A 20,721-nucleotide genomic window follows, 5' to 3' on the forward strand; every position below is an offset into this window, starting at 1 on the left:
CCCTCCTCCGTCTCTCTGTGATATCAGTCTCTGGGAGTGAGCCGGTGTGTTCCTCAGATCCAGTTAAGGAGGGTGGGGTGATTTTAATCCTGACTAGCAAGCTTCCACTTCTCCCAATGATTTCCTGTCGTGATGAGCGACGGTAATGTGCCCGGGCGGCTTTGTCTCTCCAGCGCCGGCCGCCGCTCAGACAGCGGAATGAGCAGCCTCTCCCTCGCACGGACACAAATAGAGCCCTCCTTAAGTATTAGCCCTAGATATAAAAATACAAAAAAAACCCGCTGAGAGATGTCTGGATGTATTTATATTTATCAGTAATACCCTCAAGCCTTCCTTAACGACCTTATATGTCCTTGTAGTACAAAGGGATGGAAAGAAGCTGGGTTGTCTGTTTGGGTGGTGACTCTGAGGAAGTCTTTCTGAAGCTAGTCTTTCAGACAGCACTGGGGGGGGTGTTTGAGGGGGTTGGAGAGCAGTCGCGATGAAGCCCGTTCTCCGTTCTCTCTCTGTCCACAGACGGACATCCGGACCAGCTTCGACGAGCTGTACCGGGTCATGTCCCGACGAGAGGAGTTCCGCTGGATGATGCTCCGGATCAAGCGCATGGCGGAGCCCTGGGTCAGCGCCATCCGCTCGCTGGCGGGCAAACAGAACCTGGCCAAACGCAAGAGGAAGAAGGTGGGCCTGCCACACACACACACACAGACACACACACACACACACAGACATGCCTTCTCAGATACTGAGAGAGGAGAATGGCCTGGGCCCTGAGTGACACACCCTGGTGTGTGAAACCAGAGACACGGAAAGTCCATTGTGCCCCACAGAGGAGGAGGAGGTGTGGGGGGGTGGCAGCTATACCTGGCCCCTGTGATTAATAATGTATGCTGTGGTGTCCATCGCTCTCACGGACTATGAATAATCCACCTCCTCTGGTTCTCTCTCTGTGAGGAGGAGGAGGAGGAGGGAGGAAGAGGAGGGAGGAGGAGGAGGGAGGAGGAGGAGGAGGAGGAGGGTGATGGGAGAGGCGGCTATATTATTGTTGTCACGTCGAAGAGTCCTGTGCAACCTGACAGCAGCCTTAGTGTCGTAGGACGCTCAGCGCCGCTCTGCTCGCACCAGAGGGTTGGCACCCCCATGACAGCAAGCTGAGGAGAAGGAAGAGGATATAGAAGCCATGCTGGAGCTTGGCTTTATTACAGCGCTAATCTCCTCTTCTTATTAATCCCCCAAACAATGAACCAACGGAAAGTGTGTCAGAGCCTGCATGCACAGCACCAGTTCTTAGTTATTCGATTCCACCCTCTGGCAAAGTGATGAATAGAATAGAGCTGTATTGGTTCTGATGTTGTAAGCAGAATACAGACTGTCTGTCTGCTACGACACGTTTTTGACATGCATCCTTTTTTGAAGTACAAAAACAAAACACAAGAAGCTTTCAAAACGTGAAATTTGAAGATGATAATGCCTCTCTTTGGTGCTATTTAAGGTACAGGCTCTGTGAAATCCAGTTTAGCAGCTTTAGTGACAAAATTAAACTGGCTTTGTTCAATTTCTCCCTGCTCATCCTCCCCCCTTATTTCTTCTCCTTATCTTCCTCTCCCTCCTTCACCTCCTCTTCATTCTCTTTCCCCTTCTCCTCACCCCGTTCCGCCCTCCACTCCCCCATCCTCTTCGACACCCTCCGCATCCTCCTGTTCCACCTCCTTCCTCCCCCTCTTTCACGCCTCTCAGATCCTGGTGCACCTGGGTCTGCTGACCAAGGAGTCGGGCTTCAAGATAGCGGAGAACGCCTTCAGCGGGGGGCCGCTGGGGGAGCTGGTGCAGTGGAGCGACCTCATCACCACCCTCTACCTTCTGGGTCACGACGTCCGCATCTCTGCCTCCCTGGCCGAGCTCAAGGAGTGAGCACACACACATACATATACACACACACACACACACACACATATACACACACACACACACACATACACACACACACATATACACACACATATACACACACACACGTATACATGCACACACACACACAATAGTATACATTCAGTCAAGATTCTTTCATGATGATGATGACATCTCCACCCTGCAGGATCATGCGGAGGGTGATGGGGAACAAGTCCAGCTGCCCCACCCAGGGGGACAAGGTGGTGGAGCTCATCTACATCGACATCGTGGGTCTGACCCAGTTCAAGAAGACTCTGGGCCCGTCCTGGGTTCACTACCAGTAAGAACCTTCTCGCTTCCAGGCCCTCTCACCTGCTCCAGTCATCATCCATTACTGCTCACGTACTAGTCTGTTGTTTTGTAGGCCCCCGGAAATTGTCTCAGCTAAAGTTGCGCCTGAAATGACCTTAAATGTTCCTCTCCCTGATTGGGCCTGGCCGCATGTGTTCCTCTTCCTGATTGGGCCAGGCCGCCTGTGTTCCTCTTCCTGATTGGGCCAGGATCAGACTTACGGCATCCTCTGATGTAATCGTTCTGGAGAGAACAACATCATGAGCCTCGCTAATGGCTCTGAGATTTCCTCCTCGCTGGCCTCTCCAGGTCGTTTGCCTAGAGTAACAGGTTTAGAGTGCATCCTGTGCCAGCTACTCAGGAGGAAACGGACTCGAGGTTTTGAAATGGTGTTGGCGGAGGTGGTGGTGAAGGATCCAGCTGGCCTGTTGAGTGAATTCCTTGATGTATTCTTTGAATAGTCACATGCCGTTCCTGTAAAGCGTTGAGTCACTCATCAAGACTCTGTTGGGCGTGCACAATCGCTCGTTTAATTCTAGAAAGTCATTTTTGACTTAATGCGGTTCTATTTCCCGTCTTTGTCTCGGCTTCTCATACTATAACCCCTTTTAGTTTCTCGGCCTCTTGTGAAGGTTGAATTACACGCCTCGCCTCTGTACCCAGTGAATAACAGGCTCTCTGTGAAACTTTTACGAATATCTTACCCAGTTTAATTTGTCGGGGAGATTGGATCAGCTGTGCCTGATTCCTTTTTAAGTGTCTCTCTTCGTTTCTGTCACACGCCAACAAAGCAACACTGGAACACTCGTCCTGGGCCTCAGAATTAAAAAATAATTTCCCAGCCGTCTCGATGAAGGCATGTTTCAAAGCTCTATGTAAAACACCCTCTGTTTGTGAGGATGAATGCCCTCAGTCTAGTGGTCTGAGAGGGAGGACAGGCGGGGCGAGAGGGAGAGAGGCTGAGTGAGATGGAGAGAGGCAGTGAGAGGGAGATGGATAGAGAGAGGGAAGGAAGGAGAGGCAGAGAGAGATGGAGAGAAGCTAGACAGTGATGGAGGGAGAGAAGTGAGAGAGAGGGAGAGAGGGAGAGGGAGAGGAAGAGGGAGAGATCTTACTAGGTGCAGGTGTATGCCCCCCCCACACACGCACTCACACACACCCTCCACCGCATATTGATGTGTTGCATTGTGGTCCGTGTGTGTGTGTGTCCTGCAGGTGTATGCTGAGGGTGCTGGACTCGTTCGGCACAGAACCGGAGTTTAACCACGCCCACTACGCCCAGTCCAAGGGACACAAGACCCCCTGGGGCAAGTGGAACCTCAACCCCCAGCAGTTCAACACCATGTTCCGTAAGTCCATCACCAGCACTGCTCCGGGGGGGGGGGGGGGGGGGGGGGGCTGAGGGGGGGGGAGGAGAAGGGAATAGAAAATGAGATGGGCTGGTGAGGAGAGGAGGAGAAGGGCTAAATTAAATAGAGATTAATTAAAAAAGAAATAACCAGGGCTTAGGAGAGGAGGATGGAAAAGAGAGGGGCTGGGAGAGTGGAAGAGAAGAGAGGAAGGCTGATGCAGAGCGAAATGCTAGCCAGTCTCCATTCTCGTTTTCGGAGGCCTGACCCCATGCTGGGCTGCCATCCCATAGAGGCTCAATGGGCCCTTTGTGAACAGGACAGACTATGACATTCTCACAAGACATGGAGCTTTTCAGGAAAGGCCAAACCTCAGTTCTCAGGTTAGATGATATCTGGGGTACAGCAAGTGTATGTCGCTCTCACCTGCCGTTGGAACATTGATACTGTAAGGGCGCCGCCGTAGGGGGCTAATAGGCTTGTTTACCGTTGCCGTGGGGGGAAAGAACCTTCCTGTCCTTCTTCTTCTGTGGCGTTGCACCTTTGCTTCTCCGCAGCTCCGTTCAGCCTCGGGGGGGGGGGGGGGGGGGGGGAGGAAGTTGTCGCACGGCCGCTGATATTGTGTGTGAGAACAATCAAACCTGAGTCATCGTTGACGACGTGAACATGTGAACGTTGTTCAGCTGCACCTGTGTGTGTGTGTGTGTGTGCGCCTCCTCGTATCCGGGAGATGAAAACGTAGCGGAGGACATTCAGATAAACGAGGCCATACAGGGGACATTGATTCCTCTGGTGCGTTCTGGGGTGAGCTCATTACCATAGAGCAGCCTTGCATCAGTCACTGCTGGGGGTGGGGTGGAGGGGGGGGGGGGAAGAGAGAGGGGGAAGGAGAAGTGAGACAGAGGGAGACAGAGGGAGACAGAGGGAGAGAGAGGGAGAGAGAGGGAGAGAGAGGGAGAGAGAGGGAGAGAGAGGGAGAGAGAGAGAGAGAGAGAGCGGGAGAGAGCGGGAGAGAGCAGGAGAGAGAGAGAGGGAAGTGAGGGAGAGAGGAGAGGGAAGTGAGCGAGGGAGAGAGAGAGGGAAAGAGATAGTGAGAGATGGGGTGAGGGGGGACAGAGAGAGGGAGGCAAACACAGTTGTTGCGATCTAACCAATAGGAGCCAGCGAGGTCACACAAACACAGAAATCCTCTGTTGAGCCAGTAAGTGTTTAGGTAAAGCTCTAATCAGTAAACTAAACCTGCACACGTCAGTCCCTGGTTCTGCAATTCACTTTTCTTCGTTCGACGTCCTCTGATTTAGAAACAGGGTATGTACACAGTACAGGCTTGTTTATGTTGGGAAAGCAGCAGACCCCTTTGAGACACCAGTGTCCACTGACTCCACATAAACATGCAAATAAACGTGACATATAGACGAGAACCAAATGCGTGATACCTCACAGGAACCACAGATAACGTTCTGCACCTTCATCTGGGATACGCTGACTGTGCGTCTTTCTGAAGAGTCAAGTCAATTCAGTCTCTTCCCTCCCCTGGGTACGAGTGACTTCTAACGAAACAGAAACGACAAAACCCGGCGCTCTCTTTTGATCTTTATTGTGCGTCAGCAGCACCAACTGACATATGTCCCCGTCTTCTCCCTTGTGAAGTACTTTGTTTTTCACAAAGCCACCATTGTTCAGTATCCTTTTCCTTGAGAATGAGTGTGCTGGGCGTCCAGCCTCTGCAGGGTTTGGGATCTGGGAAATGATTAAACAGGTGTGGACATAAAGGGAACTTCCCTGTTGCCACGGAAACATTCTTCCTCTTTGTTTTAGCAAAGAGTATAGAAGCAATATACGTTCTTTGGTTTTAGGTTGGTCTGTCAACTACTTCCCCCTCACCGTCATGTTGGTATGGCGACACCGTGGCGACACCGTGACGGCCCTCATTATGACACGTCATCAGCCTTCCACTTCACGGTGGTGTGCGGCGTGTAAACCAGGGATGTTTAACATAAGCAGAAGTCCAGTGCAAAACACAGCAGACCTCATCGTTTGTCAAGGGGACTGGGGATTGTTACTACAGCATGATAACAACTCCGGTTGTCTCCGAGCGATGAGTGGTCTGGCACCAGAGTCCCTCTCCCAGCGTTCACACGAGAGAAAGACACAATGTTTTCCGCTCCGCCTCCCAGTTGGCCAGGGTCCTGAGTGGCTCTCCTCTGGGGTCCTGTTTCACTGTCCAGGCCCTGTGGTCGCCCGTCATCCCTGCTGTTTACCTCTTTCTTTCACTCTCTACCTCTCTGTCTTCTTCTTTTCTCTTCTCCCTCCACCTCCTCTCTCTCTTCCTGTCTTCCTATCTCTCTACGTCTCTCCCTACCCCTCTATCTTTCCCTCCATCTCTCTCCCTCTCTCTCTCCTTCTCCGCCTATGTCCTTCTCTCCCTCTCTCTCTCCTTCTCCCCCTATGTCCTTCTCTCCCTCTTCTCCAGACCATGACCATTCCATCTGTGTAGTTTGAAACACAGTGGATGGGTTTGCAGGACACACACACACACACACGCCCCTTCGATGAGATCACTTCTTTCCCCTTGGCTTGGTCCAGCTGCTGCAGCGCTAGTCCACACCTCCTGTCAGTATCAGCCTTGGCACCAGCCACCTGACCAGCTGGACATCTGCAAGGGTTCGTGGCTTCACTGTGGCCCAGTGTGTCCAGGTCGTCAGACAGTCTGTTTGGAGACGTCAGGGGAACAGAGCCAGGCTCCTCTGTTGACGTGCCTCTTTCAGATATTCAGAAGACGAATCTATTTTGGTTTGAACTCTTGGGGATTTTTCCTCTTCTCAAGTTTACGCTTTAAATTTTATTTGTAGAGTCTGATTTATTGATTGATTGTGTGTGTGTGTGTGTGTGTTTCGGTGTGTAAAATATGGAGTGTTTTCAGACTTCCCAACTCTGCAGTGGTTGAAGTGGTTAACAGAATACAGTGCAACAACAACAACATCTCGTCCTGAAAGCTGTGACCTTGACTAATCTTTTTAGAGCTCAAAAACAAGCCTGAAAAAGATCTCTGTAGTTCCGCATATAAACATGTGAACGCAGTTTCTTTGATGCTTTGATTTTGCAAAAGCAATTTTTTGGAAGTAGCTTTTGAATCTTGGCCGAAATGCAAGCATCGAGCTCTATTCATTTCTTGGGAGAATCTGTTTTTTCGTGTTTAACATGCAGGAAGCCACAGATGAAAACAATATGGGCCCAGTGCGTCTAACTCGCTAAACTTCCTCATCAGCCAGATGGTCATTTCCTTCCACCTCCCGCAATTAATAATTAATGCCGAAATAAAACATCTGATTATGGTCTGATGAAAGCTGCTTAACATGTGGAACACTTCAAAAATAAGCGAGGCAGCGTTGCGTAACGCCCTGCTGCTGCTCCTGTGCTTTAATGAGGACGGTGTCATCACGGCTCTCTGGGCTCCGCTGGGCCGAGGCTGGGCCGAGGCTGGGCCGAGGCTGGGCCGAGTGACTTGTCCAAACCTACTCTCGCAACAACAGTTTGTGTTGTGAACAGATGGATAAAGGATTGTCCCTTCTGCTGCGCGGCGGTTTATCCCCCTCCCCCACAACCCACACACACACACACACACAGTAAAAAGTCTGCAAAGCGTTATGAAAGTTCAGTGCTAACATATGCTCGTCGCGGCCGTGGCTTCCTTCTCTTTGTCCACTCTCCGTTTGAAAGTGAATCTTCCGGTTAAGTGATTCTTGGGCCTGATTTCCCCTCCGCCGGCTATCTTGTGTGACTGCAGTGTGGTCTGTTTAATGCTCTCCCTTTTGGCAGTCAGATCATTCAGATCAGATCGAGTTTGAGCTGCAAATCTACATTATGGTTATTGTTACCATTGTGATTGTTACAACTGCAATCCTCACAGACAGTCCTTCTGCCCCTTCTTCCTGGGGAGTGTGTAGAAACCCTCTTACTACTGCGTAGGGAAAGGATGAGCTTGACTTTCGGCGGTCTCTACGTCCGTATTGATCCTCACTGTTAACACAGTGGGTTTATGTGTCTTTTCATCACTCCCAGAGCCAAACTGTCAATGTGTGTCCCAACAGTTTGCTTTTGGCCGTGGTCGATACTCACTGTGGGTAACAACTTTGGAAATGAGGAAACAGTCCACTGGCTGCTCACTGACGGCTCCTCGGCTGCCTCCCATCTCTCTCCTGTTGATTGACAGATCTGTGAACGGGAGACAGGGTGACACGTTAGCGGAGCTGCAGCGGAGATCAGATTAACAGCAGCAGGTCCAACCAGTTCTGTGGTCTGGCGGCCTCTTCATGGAATGTGCTCTTTTGCAATGATTTGCATTTTCCATTTGTACTTTCAAGCTGTCAGTACACTCCTTCTCAATAGGCAAGTCGTGTTGCCACCACTACCACACCCAGACCGTCCTGATAACAAGCCTGTTTCCTGTGTGGGCTAACTGGAGGTTAACTACTTTTTGGCTCATTAGGAGAATTCATCGAAAAGCCTTTGCTCTGAACAGGTCCGCCCTGTTCTGCTGACTGTACCAGGGCAGCTTCTAGACCATTCCAACTGGGGGGGGGGGGGAGAACCTGTGACAAGCTTGTTGTCACAGGTTCAACACAGTGTTGTTCCGACTCTGACCGCCACTCCACCAGCACGTTTAGACCGCTGTGGTGCTTTAGAAGTTAAGCTTGTCATTATGTCCAGATGACACATTTGAGAAGTATTCACTCCCGTCCTGTGTGATATGGTGGTAAATACAAAAAAGCACATGAATGGGGTTGAGTTGCCGGAGGCATTGATGTCTGAGGAGCTTTCAGTGACTACTATCACAGCACAGGAACATTTTCCTTTTACCTTTTGTTATTTTTTTGTGTGATCTTTTGTGCTTGTAATCAACTCCCAAGTGGTCGAATGTCCTACTACAAAGGACATGCACTGCATTGTGGGTATGCTGTACAGACAGTGAGTTCTCTCCGGAGCCTGTGGTGTCTCTGTTGCCACTACTGAGCGTGCTCAAGCAGCCTGTGGTGTCTCCGTTTCCCGCTACTGAGCGTGCTCAGACAGCCTGTGGCAGCCGGAGGAGTCCTCCTACTCCCTCCCAATTGGCTTCTATGACTTTCCGACCACCTCACCCCCGCACCGCCCCCACAAATAAAACGCACTCTGATGTGCAGTAAATGAAACATCATTCTCACAATGTCGACAGGCTGATGAAAAACATTTCCGCCTGGGGGGGAAGAAAAAAGTAGAACTGGTCCTCGGGTGTGTTGAGGGGGTGTCAGGGGTCGCCCAGCAGCATACGGAGCCTGCTGTTCGGCTCCTCCTGGAGAATGCTTCACAATGACAGATTCACAACCTGTTGTCTCAGCGCATCCTTCTCCTGCTCTGCCCGCCAAGACTGATGGCAGCCCCCCACCCTCCAACCACACCCACACACCCACACACATATGCTTCTGGGCCTACGGGACTTGACACCGGCATCATTGCCACGCTGCGGTGCGTCGTGAATCCATTTTCTTTTCTCGAGCGGCCCGTCAGATTTACAGCAGCTCTGCAACAACAGTTGGCCCCCAGCGGCGGGAGAGCCGGCGCGCTCGGCCGAGACGCCGTAAATCTGCCGCGCTAACCAGAGAGAGCTACGGTCGTCACGGGGCCCCTCGGAGCGTGTCGACAGGGCCGCACGCACGCCCCTAATCCCCTCCCCCGCTCGCCGACGCCGCCCCTCGCACACGCCAGGGGGACAGGTCGGAGATTTATCCCCGGTTTGTTGGCGCTTCGACGAAGGTGGACGGCTTATTCGCTTCTTTTATTTTTCATTTCAAGGCTTTTGGTTTAACATCGTCTTAGGTTGTTTCAAAAAATAAATTACAACCTTCTTTTTTTCTTCTTCATAATCCCCTTAGCCCCCGGCCGCCTCGTGAGAAAATGTATTAATTCTTATCTTCAGATTGGAGGCTTCAAACAGATGGTGCTGAGGTGAAGCTCTGCCAACACTCTGCTGCTGCCCAGTTGACCTGCTGGCCTCCCGAGTTCCCATAGTAACCATCAGCCAATCTTGCGATCGGGACACGGAACAGGGGGCGGGTTGTAACCATGGAGCCTCTCGTTCCAATGTTCCAGTGTTGCTCCTCATGTTGCGCTGGTGGAATGTGTGAATGTGGCTAGTGTGTAAACACAAACACCACACTTCCTTCATCTGCTTGTGTCAGTCGCACAGTGAATGGGAGGAATTGTGACAGTGGTTTTTCGACATTCTGGATTCGTCAGGGAGTTTCTGTATGGAACACGCTCTGTTGTCATTTAAGTTGAACCAACCATGCTTTATAGACTCATGAAAAATGCTTGACATTTAGCAGACACTCTTATCCAGAGCGACTTACAATGAGTACAGGGACATTCCCCCCAAGGCAAGTAAGGTGAAGTGCCTTACCCAAGGACACAACATAATTTTGCATGGCCAGAATCGAACCGGCAACCTTCTGATTACTAGCTCTATTCCCTAACCGCTCAGCACCTGACTCCTGATATCAGTTTCCCCAGTCTTCCACATGGTCATTGAACAGTATCAACCGACCAACTCCTGCTTGTGGATGTCTGTTACGTCGTGTCTACTATTTGTTTAGACCGGACAGTGTGAGCCAGTCGATCTTACAAAGAGTGTCTGATTCATCTCTTTACAGCATCTACATCTACATCTCTGCATGTATGACTCACAGAGTGAATATGAAGCAACCGTGATTCAACAAATGTTTGAAATGGCTCCCGGTTGGAATGTGTGTGGGTAATGTGAGCGTCGCTGTGTGTCCTCAGCCCACACGCCAGACAACAGCTTCCTGGGCTTCGTGGTGGAGCAGCACCTCAACGCCAGCGACATCCGACACATCGACGACATCAAGAGGCAGAACCAGTCCCTCGTCTACGGGAAGGTCGACAACTTCTGGAAGGTAGGACTGTTCGACCGTCTGACGGGGTGGGGGGGGGGGGGGGGGCTGGGGGGGGGACTGTGAGGGGGTGGGGGGGGTTGGAGGGGCGCGGGGAGGGGGCTGGGAGGGGGGGGGGGGCTGGGGAGGGGACTTGGAGGGGGGGGGGGGGCTGGGGAGGGGACTTGGAGGGGGGGGGGCTGGGGAGATAAGGAGACTAGGATAAGCACTGCTTCGTGCGATGGCCCCTGAATGGATAAGGCAAGTGCCGTTTATCTAAGGAGTTGTGTTTGTACAAGGTTCACATACGCATCGCTCCAACATTCCTCCGTCTGGGCGGTGGTGTTCAGTGGTTGAGTTTGAAAAAAAAAAAAAAGGGGATGGTTCTGGAGACAGACGAGGAAGTGAACTTCCGTCCCAGGAGAGGCCAGATCCTGCCAGTCCTGCGCCTTGATCTCTGCTGTCACAGTGGTGGCGGAGGTTTGCTCTGTGCTTCCTCTGTACATGAGAGAGCAGAGGGCCCCGTGGGGCCCCGGATCACAGCTGACCTCAGATCCCACTACTACAGAGGCTGCACTGCCTCTAGAACAACCCCCCCCCTCCCCCTCCCCAAAAGGTTAAGGTGTTTGGTAAGATTTTGTCAGTGTGCTCGAGTCTTTCTTGGCTTCCTTTCTCGGATAAAATTCTCAGCATTCTGTCGCTGGGGGTGCTGGGGGTGCTGGCGGTGCTGGCGGTGCTGGCGGTGCTGGGGGTGCTGGCGGTGCTGGCGGTGCTGGGGGTGCTGGCGGTGCTGGGGGTGCTGGCGGTGCTGGGGGTGCTGGGGGTGCTGGCGGTGCTGGCGGTGCTGGGGGTGCTGGGGGTGCTGGCGGTGCTGGGGGTGCTGGCGGTGCTGGCGGTGCTGGCGGTGCTGGCGGTGAAGGGCAGGTTGTAGCCGCATCGGCTGTAGCTAGGTGACGACGAGCTAACACCCAGAGCTAATTGTCATCATTACCGCCCGGTTTTAATTAAAGCACTGCTTTCAAGCCGTGAGGTTATTAAAGGTAATGACGGGGCCTTGCGTCCTCCCCCTCCACCCCCCCCCCCCCCTCCTTACTCCTCTTCAGTTTCTCTCACTCCCTCTACCTCTTCTTTCCCTTTCTCTCCATCTTCCTATCTCGATTTCCTTTACCTGACACCTCCCTCCTCTTTTTCCCTTCCTCCACCTTCTCTCACCCCCTCGTTCAACCCCACATTCCCTTCATCCCTCCCTCCCTCCGTTCATCAGCCTCCCCAACCTTCTCCTTCACTCCCCTGTCGACGCTCTCCTCTACAGGTGTGTGGCGAGTAGCGATCTTGCACACCGGCCAGCAGAGGCCACCACCGACCCTCCCGCTCACCCCCCTCATGTGGCCACCACCGCATGCAGCCCCCCCCCCCCCCCCCCCCCCCCGGCTGTCACACGGGGCGGGTCCCGGCGCTCCCTGAGCTGCGCTGGCTGTAATTAAGACTGGCCCGTGTGTGAGACTGGAGCTGAAGCATCTGTTTCCTGTCAGCCCCGCTCTGCCGCTCCAGCCCAACCTTCACTCCTCCTCCCCGCTCTGCCGCTCCAGCCCAACCTTCACTCCTCCTCCCCGCTCTGCCGCTCCAGCCCAACCTTCACTCCTCCTCCCCGCTCTGCCGCTCCAGCCCAACCTTCACTCCTCCTCCCCGCTCTGCCGCTCCAGCCCAACCTTCACTCCTCCTCCCCGCTCTGCCGCTCCAGCCCAACCTTCACTCCTCCTCCCCGCTCTGCCGCTCCAGCCCAACCTTCACTCCTCCTCCCCGCTCTGCCGCTCCAGCCCAACCTTCACTCCTCCTCCCCGCTCTGCCGCTCCAGCCCAACCTTCACTCCTCCTCCCCGCTCTGCCGCTCCAGCCCAACCTTCACTCCTCCTCCCCGCTCTGCCGCTCCAGCCCAACCTTCACTCCTCCTCCCCGCACGCCTCTAACGAGGCGGCTGGCTACTGGATGGCCTCCCCCCCTCGCCCTCGCCACTCATCACGCCACGCATCATCTATTCCCAATCCTGTTTTATTCGAGCCGAGCCCAGGGTGTCATAACTCAGTGGGTTGCCAGACCCATCAGTCGTATCAGTGGTGTTTGCTTTTGTAATGATTGAGTTATTTACGTACACATGATGATCTGTTGACATTTAATACATTATAAAAGTCAAATGAGCTCAATGTCAAACACAGCACCTGGCAGCCCGTGTTGACTTTGGCAGGTTCGCTCAGGACCAGGGTCAGGCTGGTCATCATTTCAAAGGCACCAGTCACACTCCTTTAAAATGCCAGTAGATAACACGCGCTGCAATCCCTCAAAACACACACACACACACATTCCAGCACATATACAAATACCCACAGGAGAGCAAGGAGCTACTGACAGGCACACACAATCTGACTCACTTAACATTCCATTAGATGACGGTCACTACAGTGGCACTCACAGAAGTTGGTACTGTGGGGACATAGCAATCAGTTCTATTACCTACCATGTACCTTTACCCTAACCTTAGCCACAGCCTGAACCTAGAAGAGAGCAGCCGTCACAATCACCGCCCACCTGTCGAGCTCATTCATTATTATTCTATGGTCCCCACTCACCACAGGAGAGTTCAACAAGGTCACATTCACAAACACTGTCACACACGTTTGTCCAGTGTGGTCAAGCCACCGTCGACTAAGATGTGTTAGTGATGATGACGACACGTCAGCACCCCACCCCCCACAAACCCCCTCCTCAAAATACAAATACTCCCATTCTCAAGACATTGTTTCCATGACGACCACTCGGAGCCCCCGTCTGACTTAGCGGGGGGGGGAGAGAGGTGTGACGCCCCTCCATCTCCGCGCTGTTTGAGGCTGCAGCAGTGTTTATAACACAGACTGCCTCTGTCATGTCTGAGAGCTTCATCTCTCTGAGTCTGGGAGAACAAGAGAGAAGGACTGACTATGTAAAGCAGTTAGCTGTAGTGAGAAAAGAGAGAGCGAGACGAGACGGGAAGAGGGAGATGGAGGGGGGAGGGGGGGGGTGGAGCCAGCTCCCCTGGCGTTAGATCAGAGTAGGACGCTGGTGTTTGAAATGCTAATTCTGTCTTCCAGCGCCCACAGTTCTCTCTGCACAAAGATCCATCAGTGTACCCGTGTCACTGACGCCTCCAGAGGCACACACACACACACACCGGACACTAACATATACCCACACACACACACCCTGGACACTAACATATACACACACGCACATACACACTCGACACACCGAAAGCAGGGCATAGCCACAAACTCCAAGCAACTCAACCGTAAAAGCCTAGTTACACCCGAGGCTAATGGTTTACCACTGCAGCAAACGTGGAGCTGGTAGGTTATAATTAGACCTGACGTGAGCAGTGTACTGTCCTGCTGGACTAAGGCCGTGGTGTGGATGTACACATGTACCATGGTAGAGATGTCCAGGGCTAACCATGGAGACACTGCTCCACACTTGTACATTTTAATTGGACTCAGTGAGGGGTGAAATATTACAGGTGCTCTGGCTGTGGTTTTGATTGGACTTCTGGGGTTGTACATGTATCTGAGACAGTAACACTCTCACTCTATCTCTCTCTCTCAGCCTCTCTCTATCTCTCTCAGCCTCTCTCTCTCTCTCTCAGCCTCTCTCTCTCTCTCTCTCTCTCTCTCTCTCTCTCTCTCTCTCTCTCTCTCTCTCTCTCTCTCTCTCTCTCTCTCTCTCTCTCTCTCAGCCTCTCTCAGCCTCTCTCAGCCTCTCTCAGCCTCTCTCAGCCTCTCTCAGCCTCTCTCAGCCTCTCTCTCTAGCTCTCCCTCTTGCTTCTTTACTCTCTTTTTAAATCTCTTTTTCCTAATTTTTTCCTCTCTTTCTTTCTCTCTCTCTCGCTCTTTCGCTCTGTCTCTTTAGTTCTGAGCGAGCAGCAGGCTGGTACAGATCACGTTGGGTGATCTGGTTGACGATGTCATAATCCCAGGGCTCCTTGTTTCAGTCAACCTTTCCTCTGGACGCCCTCTTCTGGGTCTGAGTCTAGGGTTAAGGCTGGGGCTGAGTCTAGGGTTAAGGCTGGGGCTGATTCCAGGATAGAGGCTGGGGCTGATTCTAGGATAGAGGCTGGGGCTGATTCTAGGATAGAGGCTGGGACTGAGTCTAGGGTTGAGGCTGGGGCTGGGACTGAGTCTAGGGTTGAGGCTGGGGCTGGGACTGAGTCTAGGGTTGAGGCTGGGGCTGGGACTGAGTCTAGGGTTGAGGCTGGGGCTGGGACTGAGAATAGGGTTGAGGCTGGGGCTGGGACTGAGTATAGGGTTGAGGCTGGGGCTGGGACTGAGTCTAGGGTTGAGGCTGGGGCTGGGACTGAGTCTAGGGTTGAGGCTGGGGCTTGGTGATGATCAGTCTCAGTCTGCATGTGCAGCTGTAATCAGGCATCGTCTACATCCTCCTGGCACATGCAAGGTCACATCAGAGAGCATCAAAACAACTGTTTACGCTTCCACCGTGTGTGTGTGTGTGAAAGAGAGAGAGATTATGTGCATGCCTGAGTGCCTGCCTAATACCACGCAAGTCTGAATTTCACATTCTTACATCCATAGCTCCCCTTTCCCACACTAACACACACACACACACACACACACTCACAGGCACACCCTCTTATTAAGTAGCGGTCCGGAGCAGAGAAGAGCTCTGGGGTCCCAGGAGGGAGAGGGATTAGAGAGTGCAGCTTTCACCGTCTTAATTGCAGCTCTGCCGTGCACCTGCACCTCTCCAGCAGGCTGCTGGCAGCATCTCCAGCTCTCCTGTTACAGCCTCCGGGCTGCAGGCATCTGATAGGTGGCCCCCTGGGGCCCGGCGCGCCTGCCTCCCGTAAGACACACTCCGAGGACACACTGATAGGGCCGAAGAGGTCCGCAGCCCCCACCCTCACGGCACGCCGCTCACGTGGAGGAGCCGGGGGAGGTGATAGCCGAGTCGCTACCTGACTGAGGTCTGCCTGGCTGTCTGCGAGGACGCCTGCAGGCTGAGGCACGTCTGCGGGGATGATTGCGTGAGGTGGAGGATTTGGGCGCACGCCGTAGGGTGTGTGTGTTTGTGTTTCTTTGTGTGGGAACGGAAGCTTCTAGGTTGTTGGGTTCACAGTGGATGTGAATGTGGGAAGGTGTGTGTGTTGAAGGGGGGGATTTTGGGCGTGTGTGTGTGTGCGCGCGCGTGTGTGCGCTTGCCTGTGTGTTTGCCTTTGTGTGTTTGCCTGTGTGTGTGTGTGTGTGTGTGTTTCCAGCGTCTCCCCAGAAGCATGTCATTACACAGTTTTTTTTTCCTGAGGAGAGAATGTGGAGCTTTCATCTCAACTGTGTGGTTTGACACCTCGACTACACAGAGGACGCGCACCGCATTGAATTATGGGAATGTTTTTGAAGCCGAAACACTCGGATTAGGCCTCATTCTGGTTTAGATGTCTGTGATTGAGGTTGTTTGTGTGTCTGTTCAAAGGGTTGTTCTCGTTCCGCGAGCGAGAATCAAACATCAATCTGAATCTGCCTGCATCTTAGCTCCATCAAATTGGGTTTAGCTAGCTAGCTCCGCAAACCAGAAACAGGCATTTCCACTGTTATGTAGACCTGAGTCTTCCTCACAGGGGCTTTCATTATAATCCCCAGCGCTGGTGACAGCTGTCTGCCTGCTTGACAGCTGTGTTTGGAGAGCAATCACCTCCACCCCACTCCTCTCTTCTCCTCTCCTCTCCTGTTCTCTACTGCTTCTCTTCTCTCTTTTCCTCTCTTCTTTCCTCTTCTCTGCCCTCTTCTTTCCTCTTCTCTGCCCTCTTCTTTCCTCTTCTCTGCCCTCTTCTTTTCTCTTCTCTCCTTTGTTCAATCATTACTGGCAACGCTTTCAAACGGCCCCGCCTTCTTTTTAGAACGCAGGGCCGTTTGTACCGAGCCCGTCAGTGAGCAGTGACGGTGGCTGCGTCGGAAGACAGTGAAGCCGTCGGGCTGCAGTAGCCTGCAGGGAGGCAGGCGCTTGAAGCAGGCCTCATGTGAAGCGAGCGTGCGTGCGGAATAAAGAGGAGGGCGGTGGAGTCCCAGTGCCAGCTCTAGATCACACGCTACACCCGTCGACAGAGAGACCGTCCTCCGTAGTCCGTTTAGGTTAACCACAGCACTCAGAACTAACGGTGAACCTCAGTTCACACACAGCGTGATATAATGGTGGGGCTAACCTGTGTGTGTGTGTGTGTGTGTGTCGCCCAGGATAAGAAGCAGTACCTGGACATCATCAACACCTACACGGAGGTGCACGGCACCGTGCACGGCACCAGCACCATGCACCTGCCCAGCTACGTCCAGAACCACGGCATCCTGAGTGGACGAGACCTGCAGTTCCTGCTCAGGGAGACCAAGGTCAGCACAGCACGCACACCACACAGGACACTAGAACACACACACACCTGACCCTAGCATACACACACACTGGACACAAAGGCCCAAAGCCCAAGGCCTGTCTACACGTGACTTCTAGACTGAGGATGGGACTGGAATCAGCTGCTGCTGCTTGCGTGCACTGGCTGGGGTGATTGGCCAGGCCCCTCCCACAGTGGGGCACACACCCCTGGGACTGAAGCTGCTGTGTGTGGGGCGCCCTGGCTGAACGCTGGGTACACGGTTTGAGCATGATGTCATCACCGTATGATGTCACCGGCGAGTGTGAGTGGCAGGCTCTCAGCACTTCATTAGTCATGGCATGCAGACACACACACACACACACACACACACAGACATGCACACACTGCGAGCACAGACAGGCTCTCTCGGCTGACACACAATACAGCTGCTCATGATTCCCTCCTCCACATATTCTAATACAGTCCTGAAAGGCCTCCTCTCCACCTCCTTTCCTCCTCCTCTCCCTGTCCCCCAGCTCCTCCTCTCCTTCCTGTTCCACAGACGCCTCCTCATGGCTCTGCTCCTGCACCTCCTCCTTCTCCTCTGCCCGCGACAGGAAACAAAGGCGTGTGTGAAGAAAACACAAACGTGTCGTGTTGACGCAAGCCTGCAGAGAGCTAACTGGGGGAACTCAAACCAGGATGCAACAGAGGGAGAGGGTTAGAGAGGGAGAGGCCTGGGAGAGGAGAAGGATGAAGAGGCTGGAAGAGAGATTCATATCCCCTCATTACACTGTGTGGAAGCCCAGAGGGAGTGCCAATTATTTCCCATAAAACCTCAGCAGTTGGCTCCAGCACTGTTGTTGAAATAAGAGGAATGCAAGGTGTTTAAGCCCCACTCTTGCCGCAGATGAAGCATTTACCTGCTAACAGATTGCCTCAGCTAATTTCCCCCATGAGGTTTAAAAATGGACGTAGGACGCACGCGGAGGGAGGGAGGGAGGGAGGGAGGGAGGGAGGGAGGGAGGGAGGGAGGGAGGGAGGGGTGACAGCAGTCTGCTGTGTTCACACCGCCTCAGACAGGAGAAAGCCCGGAACGTTCCTCATCGTCTTGATTTGGGCATGGGTTTCCTGCTTTGTGTGTGTTCTTTTATTCATCTCGAGTTCCAGAACGACCGTTTGAGAAGCTGATTGGCTGTAGTTAGGTGCCTGTGATGGGATGCTGACGTTTGATCTGGTCTGAGTGTTGAGCACTTTGGTGAACATTAGCTCATTGTTGAGCTCTAATCTGCGAGGCCCTGCGAGGCCCTGCTTCATCCTGGTCGATGCAGGCCTCCAGGAATCCCAGCTCTGCTGATGTCAGGGCGGCTGTTAATGATTGTGCCTGGAGCTGATGAACTTCACACAGACTAAAACACACCAGTCAACGACAATGAACGTGATTGGCTTAAAGATTCTCAATCCTCTCTCCCTTTCCCTCTCTCATTCCACCTTCTCTGTCTTTTGCTCTCTCGCTCGCTCTCTCTCTCTTTCATGGAAAGCCCCCATTATCCACCATTTATTTACTCTCCTACTGAAGTTTTTCCTTTACAATACATTTGCAAATCTCCATATGAATTGGTAGGGGTGCCATGTTTTAAAGATAAGATAACATGCTAATCCTATTCTTACAACTAGCCGAGGTCACACATTTGCATCTGAGTAATTCATGGTAGTCATATCATCATGCAAATATGATGCCTCTAAAAGCCATAATTTGTCTGAAGCGTTGCTTTGACGACCAGAGGTCTTCTTCTCTGGTCTGACAGGGGCTTCTTGGGAGGACTTGCACTGCAGCAGCAGTATCTCTGCTTCACTCCACTTCAAGTGTCTGTGGTCCTCAGTAATCCATACATGAAGCCCTGTAGGCTCTCTATCTCTCTCTCTCTCCCTCTGTCTCACTCTCCTGTTCACTCAGAGAGCATCTCTATAAATAGCAGCTGTTTCTCAGAGCTGAGTCTGACTGAGGCCTGCAGCCCTTCACTCTGCTCCCTGCTGCCTGCCTGCCTTCCTCTCCCTCTCTCCCTCTTCTGCCTCCACTTCTCCCTGCCTGCCTGCCTGCCTTCCTCTCCCTCTCTCCCTCTTCTGCCTCCACTTCTCCCTGCCTGCCTGCCTACTCGCCTGCCTTCCTCCCTTTCTGCCTCCCATCTCTCCTTCTCTCCTTCTCTCACTGCCTACCTACCTTCCTTCCTCCCTCCCTCGCTCCTTACCTCCATCCCTCCCTGCTTCCCTCCTTCCATCCCTCCCTCTGTCCCTTCTGGTTCCAGTCAACCTCCGCTCTACTGCCACCTGCTGGCAGAAAGAGGGAAAAGGAAGAGATGGATAGAAGGCTCACACACACACACACACACACACACACACACCGCCTACCTGCCTGCCTGGTATGGCCTGTCTGAGAAGCCTCCACACCCCTCAGACCAGACCAGGCCCTGCCTCCCAGTTCAGCCGCCCCTCACAGAGCGACCATTGTGGCCCTAGGCTTCTACACACTCAATGAGCCTGGCTCTAATGCCCCTCTGTGCTAATGGCTCAGACAAACACATTATTGTGGCACGCTTTATGGGCAAGCCACCTCTGGTTACAGCCTGTTAGAGAGCCTCTCAAATATTTGCTTGGCTCATCTGGATGAAAGGCCTGGCGTTGTCCCCCCCCCACGGTGTGTGGGGCCTTTGTCGGGGACACTGTCCCGACTTGTTCTCTCACGAGTGGGTTTCATGGGTGTTCATGTGATTCTTAGAGAGGAGTGGTGCACTGTGGTATTACACGTCGCCATCACTACTGGAGAAACCGGTTGGGGAGAGTCAAGATGGTTCCAGAACACTGGAATTTGATCGCGCAAAAAAAAAAAAAAGTCTCATTGTGACTGTCTGATATATCTGGGATGAGGCTGAACAAACCAGCCCAACCCAGATGGATGTGTATGGGTGTGTGACTGAGACACAAACATAGCACAGGAGCAGCAGAGAACATGTGGCTCCAGTCAGCAGATGGAGGTTTTGTTCTCACTAAACTTTTAACGACCCAGCTTTAAGGAGAGAAAACTGTGGAATGGTTAAATCCCAATAAACATTTGGCGGGCTGAGTGGTGCTGCTGCCAGTGTAAAGACTCACAGTAACACAACAACCCTCTTCTCTTCTCCACAGCTGTTTGTCGGACTATCCTTCCCCTATGAGGGCCCCGCCCCCCTGGAGGCGATAGCCAATGGGTGCGTTTTCCTCAACCCCAAGTTCAACCCGGCAAAGAGCAGCAAAAACACCGACTTCTTCAAGGGCAAACCCACGTTGAGAGAGGTGAGAGGTCAAGCCACTCCCAACAACCAGTAACCTGCCTGGCCTACACACACACCGACCTCTCCTGCAGGGTCAGGGGGGCTGTTAGTGGAACATATGGAATGGAGCATTGTGAGTGTGTGTAGGTGTGTGTGTTTTGATATTTATCGTTCAAGACGTGTCTATACCCCTTGCCCCCTGCCTGCGTGCGTGTGTGTGTGTAGCTCACCTCCCAGCATCCGTATGCAGAGGTGTACATCGGGCAGCCTCACGTGTGGACGGTGAACATCGAGGACCCTGCAGAGGTGGAGAAAGCACTTCGCTCCATCCTCAGCCAGAAGGTAGCTCACACACTCACACTCACACACACTCACTCACACATGCACGCTCACACTGATTCATAGACCCACATACACAACCTGGCCTCAAACCCACACTGCAGCCAGGAGGAGAGGCTGAGAAAGGCAATTAGAACCACAACTCACATGAGATGAATAGGGGTT

At 52.9% G+C, this 20,721-nt stretch overlaps 1 protein-coding gene across 1 annotated transcript in view; it reads left to right on the forward strand.

The window, feature by feature from the left end:
* The window catches only part of mgat5 (alpha-1,6-mannosylglycoprotein 6-beta-N-acetylglucosaminyltransferase), a 48,156-nt gene extending 27,484 nt beyond the window's left edge, over positions 1-20,672 (forward strand). Inside the window, exons 6-13 of the mRNA XM_067260966.1 lie at positions 517-678; positions 1,735-1,904; positions 2,093-2,227; positions 3,454-3,587; positions 10,404-10,537; positions 16,779-16,928; positions 20,093-20,239; positions 20,443-20,672. Coding sequence (XP_067117067.1) covers positions 517-678; positions 1,735-1,904; positions 2,093-2,227; positions 3,454-3,587; positions 10,404-10,537; positions 16,779-16,928; positions 20,093-20,239; positions 20,443-20,622 — 1,212 coding nt within the window. The 3' untranslated portion in view covers positions 20,623-20,672. The remainder of the gene's footprint in view (positions 1-516; positions 679-1,734; positions 1,905-2,092; positions 2,228-3,453; positions 3,588-10,403; positions 10,538-16,778; positions 16,929-20,092; positions 20,240-20,442) is intronic.
* The last annotated feature ends 49 nt before the right edge of the window (positions 20,673-20,721 follow it).

Source organism: Osmerus mordax, chromosome 22, assembly GCF_038355195.1.
Source record: "Osmerus mordax isolate fOsmMor3 chromosome 22, fOsmMor3.pri, whole genome shotgun sequence".
Lineage (NCBI taxonomy): Eukaryota > Metazoa > Chordata > Actinopteri > Osmeriformes > Osmeridae > Osmerus > Osmerus mordax.